The 13,006-nt window shown below is 38.8% G+C and overlaps 1 protein-coding gene across 1 annotated transcript in view; it reads right to left on the minus strand.

The window, feature by feature from the left end:
- Positions 1-13,006, minus strand: part of THSD4 (thrombospondin type 1 domain containing 4) — a 2,089,562-nt gene that overhangs the window by 289,199 nt on the left and 1,787,357 nt on the right. Inside the window, exon 8 of the mRNA XM_085644058.1 lies at positions 7,074-7,278. Within this exon, the coding sequence (XP_085500184.1) occupies positions 7,074-7,278 (205 nt within the window). The remainder of the gene's footprint in view (positions 1-7,073; positions 7,279-13,006) is intronic.

Consider the following 13,006-nt stretch of genomic DNA (forward strand, 5'->3'; position numbering starts at 1 on the left):
GCGTCGCAAATTGCATGCCTCATGAATATTAATGAGGCATGCAATTTACGACCCCATTGGGAATGGCTAGCACTCCCAGGGATGGTGGCTTGCTGGGGTCAGCAGACCACCATGTCTGGGACTGCTTTTAATTAAAGCAGTATTTTTTTCAAATGCAGCCCGTTTTCCTTAAAGGAAAACAGGATGAATTTAAAAAAGAAAAATGAAACTTTTCAATTTCATTTTTTTAAGGACACTGGGACCACTCACCCATTCACAAAGGAGAAGGGGTCTCCTGGGGACCCCTTCCCATTTGCGAGTGGTTTACCACCTACTTGAAGTAGGTGGTAAACTGCGAGTCTTTTGCGGCCGCAAATGCGGTCACAAAACAACAGTGGATGGGACTCCCCTTACTAATAGCGAGAGTCGCAAATGCTTTTTTGTGAGTCAGTGACTCGTAAAATAGCATTTGTACATGCCTAGAACATGTTTTTGTGGTCGCAACCGGGGCGATCTCCCATTTGCGGCTGCAAAAAAGGGTTGTACATCTGGCCGGTAGTGTTTTATGAGAGGTAAATCCTTTACAAAACAATGTTTTTGTTAGTGTTAAATAAGAATCCATGCCACAAACATTCTCAAAACATTCATGATTTTCACACAGAGCTGCCAGAGGAAAACAATTAACCACCACACAGTGGCAGCAAAAACTTCCATAGAAATTTGTCAAGTGTGGAAAAAACAACCTTTAGGACTTCCCACAACTCTAGGACTCTTTTAATGAATGTTCGTTTGTTGTAGCCCATGAATCAATGGTTTGCTTCCCTAGTTGAAGTTACAGAAGTAAGGATTGAGCAGGCTAAATTGGATGTTAAATAAAAGTCTAGCGTTGGCCAGTGTCAGTATCTTATGGCTTATGTTACAATTATAAAAGCGTGTCTTGCACAAAACATTATTTGAGCTCCATTTTGCATGTACAGTAATTTTGTTGCAAAGACAGAAATGCAACTAAGAAATATTTTACAAAAAGTAATCCAGAACATAAAAGAAATCGGTTTTACAAGCAACACACAAATGTGTATCTATGCAATACAATATTGATGTTTATTAGAGAATGAAGGACATTACCTTTATTCACTTGGAGGTTTCTTTTTCCAAACAAATATTTCGCATACTTGATTAACGTCTTGCTTTTGTAAACACGACAAACAGTATTTTTAACATGTTTTCTACTGGAATACCCGACTATTGTAGTTTTAAAGAACACACAACCCTGCATTTTTGTGTTCGAACCTTGCCATCTTTAATGTGCATGGATCTTATTATTCATTTACCTTGGCCTGACGTTTGGAAAGCAAAATCTACCCAGTGTTTAAAATGTCTCCTCTTGAACCAAACATATTGTGCACTGCAGTCTTTGGATCTAAAACCTTTCCAGACCTGTAATGTGTTCACCTTGGCACAAATTCAGAAGACCATCGCTCAACACCACAAGGCAGTTTCTTAACTTTGTTTAGTTAATTCGTTACAGTGCACATATTGTTCAATACAATCCAGACAAGAAAATACAAGGAGGAGACTCCAAGATGGCGCCACGTTGCAGATGCCTGCCCAATTCTCTCACACCGCTACACCACAAACCTGTATTTAAAAAAAAATTGCTGCAGATCTACCCTGTCCAAAACATGTGTAAACCTAAATGATGATGACGGGGAATATTATCAGGGCCGGCTTTAGCGCAGGTGATGCCTGGTGCAACAATATTTTTTTGCGCCCACCCTACCAAATGACCTCTTCCCCAGATTCCATCAATACCACCCTGGCGAAAGTGGCCGTCATCTCTCCATAGCCCCTTTCTCAAACACATTTCATTTGTTTTAGAGCGCTGGTAAAGGCTGGCTTAAATATTCCACTCAGCTATCCACATAAAATACAGATCTGTTCTTTGCAGCTGGCATATTAACCTTCTGTGCTACTTTATGGACAGATCTCTCATCTCTCTCTCTAGCAGAAACATTAACCACAAGAGTTATCATTACATATTATTGCTGCTTGAATCCAGAGTGACACACAAGGAAACTCTGCAGCAGGTTTTTTTTTAACACAGCACCCTCCCTCCCTGAGGTCAATGCCCTGCACCGGCTCCACCTCTCTAAAGACGGCCCTGAGTATTATCACTGATCAATAAATAGGTACAAGCACTGATTTGAAAGGTGCACTAATTCCTGGAAGGTGCAGAAGTGACAGAGAGGGAGCATAATTAAAAAGCAAACATAGAAGCTAAAAACAAGACATTCAGTAAGTTATTTAAATTGGTTGTTCCATGTGAGGTTGTTACTTGCACATGGCGCACCAGAGATGTTCATCTTTTTTGCTATGAAACCAAAAGTATTAGTGAATTAGAACATTTCGATCTCCTCCTATGGAAACTCTTTTACTGAGAGTTTTAAGAATTGTTCAGATGGTTGGATATCTATTTTTATATACACAGACACACACACATGTATAAATACTTATAGATTTGCCTATATCTTAGGCACCCTTAGATGAATCTACACAACATTTTCCCCAAAAATTTGACACTCACTTCAGCTGCAGTGTGGAAAGTTTTGGGGGATCCGAGAAAAATGGGGGTCTCAAAATGCATTTTCCCCATGGTAATTCCCATAGGGATTCTAAACACGACTACAGCCTGGACTGCTGGACGAAATTACACCAAATTTGGCAGAAAGGTAGCTCTTAGCCCAAATAGCACCCATTTTGTGATTTGGTGTAAATCCGTTCAGTAGTTTTAGAGATATGAATCAAAACCTGAATTTGTATATCAATGGGAGCAAATCCTCCACGGATCCGACAGTCACCGTGCTGAAATCAGAAAGTGTTGGCAGCCCTTTTGGGAAACGGTTTCAACCGAGTCCCACATAAAATGTTTAAAATAAAAAGGGGTCAGGGTAGCATTACCCTGACCCCCCAGATGTTGTGGTGTTTTTTTTCTATTTTGACATGATATCGCGGATAGATCTGCGAATTCACTGCAAAATTTTAACTAAAAACAAGTGCATCTCCTGCATTTGGTATTAATTAAGCCCCCTGTTGGGCCAGGTCCTGGGGGCGTGCCTCCTTTATTACATTTAAGAAAGGGGGTGCACATGGCCCAACTCCATGGGCAATTTTATGCCCCAGGGACCACCACCTCCCCAGGGCTTATGTTAAATTTGAAGCGGGGGCCTGGGGACCACCTCCCCATGGCTAGAAATAAAATGAATAGGGGGGCCATGTATATCCCCCGAGCCCCGGGGGCCACCACCTCCCCCAGTGTTATGATACATTTAATGTGGGTGGGCCACGCGTACAACCCCTGGCCCCGGGAATGACACTCACTTTCCCGGGTCAATAAATGAAATTAATGGGGGGGCAGCATGCAACCCCCAGATCCCTGGGGATCACCACCTCCCTGGGGCTTATGTTAAATTGAATACAGGGAAACCGCGTCGACCACCATCTCCCCAGGCCTACAATTAAACTTAAAGCGGGGGGCTAAATGGCCACCCTCCTGAAGCCAATAATGGCCATTGGGACTGCCACTCATAAGAATGCCGGCTCCTCCTATGTTCCACTGTGACAGCACTCACCAACCCAAAGCAAACACTCTGTTTCCTTAGGACAGGAGCAGTGAAAGTTCCCTGCACGCAGACTTACGGGCAGGGAAAGAGATGAAACAGATTGCTCTTGCACACCGGGAGCTGCATTTCCAGCAGCCTCCTTTGAGTGAGAGTAATGCCAGCTCCTGCAGGAGGCGGGCTGCCGGCTGGGACCGTGGGGCCCTTGAGAATCCCCCTGTGGTCCCGGAGCATAAGAGCAGAACAAGGAAAAATAAAGGTCAGAAACACGCAAAAAGAGGCAGAATAAAGGTCAGAAGGGAGCAGAAAGAGACAGAATAAAGTTCGCAAATGAGGAGAAAGAGGCAAAAAAGAGATCAGAAACCAGCAGCAAGAGGAGAAATAAAGGTGGAAAAATAGCAGAAAGAGGCAAAATAAAGGTCAGAAGGATGCAGAAAGAGGCAAAATAGAGTTCAGAAACCAGCAGCAAGAGGCAAAATGGAGGTTAGAAATGAGGAGCAAGAGGCAGAATAAAGGTCAAGAGTAAGCAGAAATAGGCAAAATAATGGGCAGAATGAGCAGAAGAGGCAAAGTAAGAGCAGGAGCGAGCAAGGAAGTGGCAGAAAAACAAGCAGAAAATTAGCAGAGGAGGCCCAAAACCGAAGACAACAGAGGGTAGTGGACTGCAGGCAAGCTGGACAGGAGGACCATCACAGGGGGAGCTGGCACGAGGACCTGCTTCTACGTGCTTCCTACTTGTTTTACCATGCACCCACTGACAGACCCACTAATACACCCAAGCACCCACTCACAGACTTACTCACCCACTCACTCACAGACCCACTGAGAGACTTCTCATTGACACACACACTCAGACACTCAAACTCCCACTTACACATCCATACAACCACTCACACACACTCTCACACACCACGATTGCAGGGGCATGATAGTTCGAAAATAGCATTAAAAACATAAATATTCACCAAAAGAAACAACAGTTACAGGTACATTATAGATAGGAAATATAATTTTAAAAAAACTTCCACATTTACTTAACAAATCTGCAGTTATAGGGATGTAATAATTAGGAAACAGGCTTAAAAAACTTTAAAATTTCACTGAAATAAAACAAAGGTTACAGGGATGTTATAGTTAGGCTCAGATTTCATTTGTACAAAACCATAGAAATTCAGCAGTTATAGTTACCTGAGCTAACTATAACTTATGACCCTGCAATGCACTGCTTATGACCTCACATATTACATAACTCATGACATGGCTAGTGATATTACTGATGACATCACTGATGACATCTCAAAATGACATCACTGATGACATCATCCACAGAGCCACTGGACACACCCACTAACATTCCCATTCAATCTCTCATTCATCCACTCACTCATGCACACAACCCAGACATCTACTGACACACACTCACACTCACTCATTAGCTACTCACACAGCCACTCACTCACACAGCCACTCGCAGACCCACACAGCCACTCACACACCCATAAAACCACTCACACACCCAATCACACACACATACAGCCACTCACACATCTACTCACATATCCATACAAGCACTTATATACCCACTCACACACCCAACACAGTCACTCACACAGCCATTCACTCACCCATTTAGTCACTCACACAGCCACTCATCTACTGAAACAGCTACTAACAGGGCTACTCACTCACCTAAACAGCCACTTACACGTCCATTCACTCATCCACAAAACCATTTGCATACTCATTCACACATCTATATATGAACTCATGTACCCACTCGCTCACCGATACAGACATGTAATTGAATTCATGTCCTCATGCATACTGAATTTCTACTTTCTTGGCAAGTGCCATGAGCCCCATCTGCTGTTATGTGAATGGTCTCCAAGGGTATATGGTATGAAAAGAGTTGACACTCAAAAGGAGCCAAACGACATCGTAAAAGAAACTGTGGAACTGTAATTTCACACATGGATGTAGCTAAGAATAGGGTCAAAGACTGTACTCACTGAGGAAATGCAACTTTCTTTGTTTGTGATAGATGACAGGTTTAAGGTCTACTTTTGAATTCCTCTAATACCTCCTGGAGGACTATTATCTTATCTTCCGCTGAACAGGTTTCCTCCATAAATCTTGACTGAAAGGTGCAGGAACGAAGAATGTCAAAACTTCAGAATGTCGACTGGCCCTTTGAGGTATTTTACTTCAAATATTCTTTCGTAGTCATGAGATATAATTAAGGTTTGTAAATAAGCTACGCTATAAGCAATATGGCTACAGAGAGCTAATTATAATATGGGTGGAATTTGGTTGCTCTATATTCATTCCATTTACAGGTGTCCAATTTGCTTACCCAGTGCTGTCTTCAACACATTTTTCACTTCACTATTCTCAATGTCGATCAGTAGTACTTAGATGAGCAATTCAGCAATTGTAGAATACTTGCTTGCTTATGTCAGAATAAAAACAGTGCTTTAGCTCAGCTGTGTACGATGCTCATAAATGAGTATCATCTTTTGGCCATCTCAAAAGCTACTATCATATTTATGGTTGTCTTACAGTTCCTTGAAATTATCAGTTTAAGTACTAAAGGATAACATGCGACCCATGTGAATAATCATCTGTTAAGACTTTTCTGACATTTTTCACAAAAAGAAACAGTTGGAAAATAGTTCTACCCTTTGATGCTAATTATAAGCTTAATTTTATATCTTTCTGACCTATTTCCTAATCCTTTGAGTACTGTAATGGAGCATAAAGCAAATAATGGAGACATTAATGTAGACATGCTTACAAGTAAGGGTGGACAGTAAACTCCGCTCTGCCAGTGGAGTTCATGGAGTTTTGCCTACTCTGTGCTCCACAAGATTCTCAACTCGTGCATTTGCAGCAGGTCGCTACTGCTCGCATTGAGAAAGTTGGTGCTTGCATTGGCAAAATGTAGTTCGAGCAGAAAAAAGCGGCACCCTTTGGCATGCCGTGTAGTGCCAATCACTCAGATTTTACAGCGCAAGACAAGCTGCTGGTGCCAAAAATCAGCACAAGCAGGGCGACGGACCGGAATTCCGCTGCTCACAAAACCTCATGGAGTTTTTAGGTAACTCTGCAGAATACCGTGGAATAAAACTCAGCCAGTTCTGCTCAAGCCTACTTACAAGAGATTATTCTCCTAAAACATATGAATTACCAATTTACAAATCTCCCAGCGTTCCTTCTATTTAAAAAAACCCAATGATAATGAGAGCATAACCTTTAACAATATGGCTTTCATTAATTCATCGTTGCTAATGGTTTCATTTCAATAGAGTCACTAACATACCTTGGAAGCCTTTGAGGTTAGTAAAAGACAAGTATTACAACTAGAGTGAGCATCTTAATAAACTAATTTAACATCATGAAACAACTGCTCTAAAATGTGAATACTAAAATGATGCAGGATGTGAAATATATTTTTCTGTCAAGCATGATAGAACTCACCCAAATAGTTGTTGCTTTTTGTCATCTCAGTAATATTGATTTTAGTTGCCCCTTCAGGAATTTCAACAACTTTGTGGTAGCCAACATTTGTCAGAGTATGCTTGAATACTCCAGATATGACTTTGCAGCCTGTGTTATCTCCACCACAGATTCCACACTTATCCACAACCTTCTCAGACCCGAGATATTCATCACATCCAATACCCTGGAAAAAAACATATTAGATAAGTTATCTAGAGTGTCTTGATATAATCCAAATTATCAAAGAAACTACAAGCAATATGAATTAAACAATTTTATCAGCAATGAACGTGCACTTTATGTGACTAACACTGAAAAGAAAATAAGCATGGCTAGTACAACAACTTCAAAGAAAGACTCTTGTCACTATCAAGTGTAAGACAGGTGTTCATCAATTCATTCAAGGGTCAGCAATGACTTTTTATTGGCTAAATTATTATGATCTCTTGAAAGGAAAACTACAATAGTATTTTTTGCATTCAACCTATCTTTGTGTAGTACAAGAATATCTTTGGAATCAGTCAAGATGGGTAACATAAATGTACTAGGTCCTCAAATTTATGCTTTTTATCATAATTTCTTTTTGAATGTCATGTTCTTTTTATTATACGAATGTGAATTCATGAAGCCTTGTCGCATACAAGTGAATTATGAAAATCGCATATGTTTTCTAAATGCAACAATACTTTTGTTACATGTATTTGGGATATGTTACAGATGTTCTCCGTAGGATTACATCTGTATTTATATTGACAGTAAGAAATTTCAAGGAATACTGTTACTCACATTGATTTTCCACTTAGCAAAAAATACTACATACTTAAATTTACATTTTCTTTTTTTTCATATAGTAAATATTTACCATATAAAGAAATATTTGCCTTACATCTCCAGTACATGTGGGGTTATACCATCCCAATTCACAACCCAGAAACACATGTATTAATGCCCTTGGCGATATTAAATGTGTGATCATTTTCAAGGTAGGAAACTACTTGCAAGGGCTATTTGCATAGACAAAAACATGTATGTTTTTGGGTGTTCTGTTCATCTACTTTTGCAGGTAGAACCTTATTGAAATGCCCGCAAATCCACCACTAAACTTACATTTGGATTGTGGAAATGGCACACTACCTCTGGGTTCAATATATTCCACCAACACCTATTCTGTGAAATATGATTGTCAGCTTGTCCTTCCATTAGTCTTATTTGTTATTTAGGTGCATGTAATTTTGTGAACAGGGTCCAACCATAGGTAAAGTTTTAATATATACAATACCTTTTTATTTAATAAAAATTAAATGTATAAAATACATATTTTAGAAAAAACTCTTGCAAAACGTTATTACATGTTGTCTGAATTAAAGTGATAGAAATGCGAAATATACCCTTCAGAGCAAGAAGACAGATACCATGAACTTCAGCCAATTAAGACTGATTATCACTCAGTGAGGAACACTCAAAACATTGGAATGAATATGCTGAAATTAGGCCTTTTCAATTATTATTTGATTAGCATGTAACGTTTTCAAGTCTACTGATTTCAATTTTGTCTGACACTTCCTCAACAGCAACAAATCAAGGCACAATAAGGACATTTAACATGTCTCCTCAAATACTATCTTGTGCAGCAAACACCTTGGAAGGTTAGACAAATACATTTCTGAAAATATTTCTGCTAAGTGAGAACTTAGGAACAGCCACAGCCAAATTAAGCAATGCATTACTTGGCTATTTCTAAATACAATATTATCAGAAGATGTACTGTAGTGCTTCCTTGTCAAATCATACATCCAAAATTATCATTGCAATGTCTCATGGAATTTACTTTTTCACCGATTTAGCACTTGTAACAACCAACAGTGCATTTCATCATCGAAGTTGGCCTTTACAGTTTTATTTTCACAAAAGTGTGACTATGTACATTTCTTTTCAAACATTGCACAAAAGAAATTAAAAGAGTGAGAAACATTTCAAAGCCTTAATAATTGTTTAGGCTCAAGAGGACTTGAATTCTTGAAACTGTGTAACAGATCCAGCCCTCTACACTTATATTGCACACTCCCTATAAAAACATACCATCCCAAGTATTGAATAGATCCTACAATTAAAAGCAAACTATAAAACAGCAAAATAATAAAAGTGGGAACAGAGGAAAAGGAATCACAAAATATACAACTGAGGTCAACAAAATAAGAACATCTGGAGAACAGTGTGCACTCTCCCTCTCACTTTCACATCCTCTTTCCAATAGTCTGGGAGCAGGCATTCTGAACAAGGTAATTTCCCAATTCTAAAAGAAGCAATTACACATGATCAATGAGCTTTAATCATATCACTTTTTTTTGTTTACGTTACTCTGGATTATTAAGCCACGCAGATCTACACAAGGTGGCTTTTTATTTCAGCTAGAAAAAGAGACAGGCAATACAATAGTTCATATATTACTAATACAAATTAGAGCGTAAGGCAGACAAAAACAATTCTCAAGAATAATCTTCTAATTCATCCAAATCTAAATACCCTAAACACATATTCCACATAATAGCAGCATCCATAATCTTTTCTTTTAATTTTTTTATAGAACCTCTTAATGCAATTATACAATTAAAAACAACGACAATAAATGTGCATTAAACCAGTACTAAAATCTATAAAGCAGCATTACCCTCTACCACCGAGTAAAGGAAATTACCGTACTTTATCTTACATTGAGAAAGAAACAAAGGAGCAGTCCTTCCACGTAGCATTAAATCTACAGAGTGCCCCTACCCCCTTTGTGAATGCCTCCTCAAACAGATAGATGTGGGCCAAATTAGTAAGCCACTGATCTATCATCGGGACCCTTGATGATTTCCAATTCTGCAGCACCAAGGACCTGGCTACCGCTAATGCAATACAAATAAAATGTTGCCGATTTTTGGTTAGCTGGAACCCTATATCCGAGAAGTCAAATAAAACCAACGACGTTGATGGAGGGATAGCCATTGCCATGCAATGACTACTAATCTCAAAAACTTTATGAAGTCTATGAAGCGTGTAGTATGCCAACCATCTAGATAGAAAAGCCATTCTCTTAAAGTTTGCACTGTCAAGGCTTTGTGACCAATCTCACCCAATAGGTGCCATTCATTAATATTAAGCCTGCAGTCCAATTCTTGCAAACATTTTGAAAGCAGCTCCTACGTTTACTATTAGCACTCCCATGTAGCAAGCGGTACCAGTTTCCCATTCAACACAATTTCTTATTGGTGATCTACCTTATTATTGTTCTTGCTGATTCATTAATCATCATATAATTATTTTCGGGAAACTGGTTATTTGGTTAAAACTGAACCAAAGAGTTGAATTTTGGCAGACAAATTGCTGTAATATCGATTCCCATTTTATCAGGTTAGTAAGATTATAAAATTCACCTAGCTTCAGAAATCATAGGTCACTCCAAGACTGCAAGACTCCTTGTGAAAGCTGCAAACCCCAAACCCCACAGTCTTTGAGAAAATTAAGTGAATGGCATGCTGGTACACTATATGCTTTACAAAATAGCTGGCTGCGTGATACTATTGTTGGTATCATCTTATACCTCATTTTCTTAGATCGTTTCATTTGACCGTAGAAAAACTGGTAAATTATTTGCACTTTCTTTTAAACATAAGATTTAGAATAGAATTATCATACTTTGATGATGTTGGTGTTAATAGTATTAACTGACTAACCAAAGAGGCCTAATAATATGTTGGAAAGTGTGGTAATGCTAGCCCCCCCTACTCCGTGCCTAGTTGAAGGGTAGAGAGTTTCACCTAAGCTTATTTTTTTGCCTATATAAACTCACAAATAACTTTGTCTAATTCCCTAAAGTATGAGTTTGACACTCTCAAAGGGAGGTTCAGAAAGAAGAATACAAACAAGAGGAGTATTGACATTTTAACCAATGAAACTTGATCCACTAATGAAAAGAATAATAGTGTCCAGCTCTCTAATAGCCTTTTTACCTTTATAAGGGTTTTCCCATAGTTTAAATGGAACAATTGTGACAAATCATTTGATACATATAGACCTAAGTATCAATCAATCAATCAATCCAAATAAGCTTTGTTCAGACCACATAGTGAATCATAAAAGATACAAAATTATAACATTGTCAAGGTTGAAAACAGATAAAAAAAACATAAAACACATTAATAAAAAACAGACAAAAATATCCTCCTGTTTATCAGTAAAATTTCTACAACAACCTGCTACGTCTAATAATAGCCAGTACAAAACATGACAATACTAGACCTAAGTATCTTATAGGCCATTGTGTTAAAGTCTGTAGCCCTTCTGGCAACTGGGCATCCATAGAGTTAAACAGAAGCAACTCTGTTTTGAACTGTTTGACTTTATAACCACCTAAGCCTGTAAAGGCCTGGATTTCCTCAACCGCGTCCTGTATGTTTGAACTTTCGCCTTAAGATATATGATTATGTCTTCGGCAAAAAGTTAAATTTTTGCCATCCCCGTTATGGGGGCTAGAATTGACCAATCAGAGTGGATTTGGACTGTGAGTGGCTCAATAAAGAGAGAGAACAGTAGTGGGGATAGTGGGACGGGTGCCACACCTAATCTCAACCTCTCCCACCTGTTCCGCTTTAATAATTATCTCTGCTTTGGCCCCCTTGTAAACTTCCTTTAGCATCACTATCAATTATGATGGAGAGCCAAACTCCCCTAAAATAAAAAAAATACGCCGCCAGTCAGCAAGGTGGAATGCTTTATCTGCAGCCATCATTAAAATTACACCCTTGTCCTTGTTGACTGAAAAATAATCAATAGCCTGAGCCAAAAAGTTAGTATTGGCAGCCATTAATCTCCCTGACAAAAATCCCGTTTGGTCACCATGGACCATTTGTTGTTTTCATAAATAGCTTTTTATCTGAATTTAATAAGCTTATTGGAAGATATGAATTGGGGTCACTAGGATCTTTCACAACTGACTCTTTGAATATTTGGAGATAGGGATCCCAACCACAATTTGGTTAAACAGAAATATTAAAAATGGGGAAATATCAGCTAAAATCATATCGTATACTTCAACAGGAATACCATCATTCCCGCTGGCCTTTGCACTAGCCATACCTATTAATGATTCCGCCAGTAGTAGAGGCTCAATGGGCTTATTCAAGGCTTCCGTATTGTCCCTAGTAATTTGTGGTAACTGGAATGCGCCGAAGTAACATACTAGATCCTGTGGGTCTATTACCTGTACTTCTGCATAAATTTGTTTAAAATGGAGAAGAAATATTTCTCTATCCTATCTTTATCTTCCACCATAGTTGTAGCACTAGGGTCTCTCATTTGTGTGATTATTTGCCTATTTTTCTGTGTTTCAGGAGATGATGCTAGATATTTGCTTATGTGCTGGCTTTCTCCATACATTTTCTGATGGTATGCCTTACTCCCTGTAATATCTTTTAGAATAAAAAAGTTTCTTAGTTGGTCTTTTTCTCTCACCAATTCTTGCTGTAATGCCTTTTTCCCATAATCTCTTGAGATTGCAGAGTTGAGTTCATTCCTAACCTGTTCTACTGTGTTTTGTAAAACATCTATCTTCTGCACCCTCTGCTTATGTGCCCTAGTTTATAAGGGATAACCTGTCCCCGAAAAGAGGCCTTAAAAGCTTCCCAAACCATAAAAGTTGGGGCAGTATTTTTAATATCCTTGAAAAACAGCTGTGTGAATTTACTCATTTCTTCAATCCATATTTGTCCATAAGCAGAGATTTCCATCTGGGATTTCTTTTTGAGATGTTCCTTATATTATGACTGAGACGACTATAGACTATAGAAAATGAGTTGGTAATAATCTCTGACCCTCCTCTTTCTATTCGCTTATCTACCAAATAAAAATCCAATCGTGAAGCTGTTTTGAAC

Source organism: Triturus cristatus, chromosome 3_1, assembly GCF_964204655.1.
Source record: "Triturus cristatus chromosome 3_1, aTriCri1.1, whole genome shotgun sequence".
NCBI lineage: Eukaryota > Metazoa > Chordata > Amphibia > Caudata > Salamandridae > Triturus > Triturus cristatus.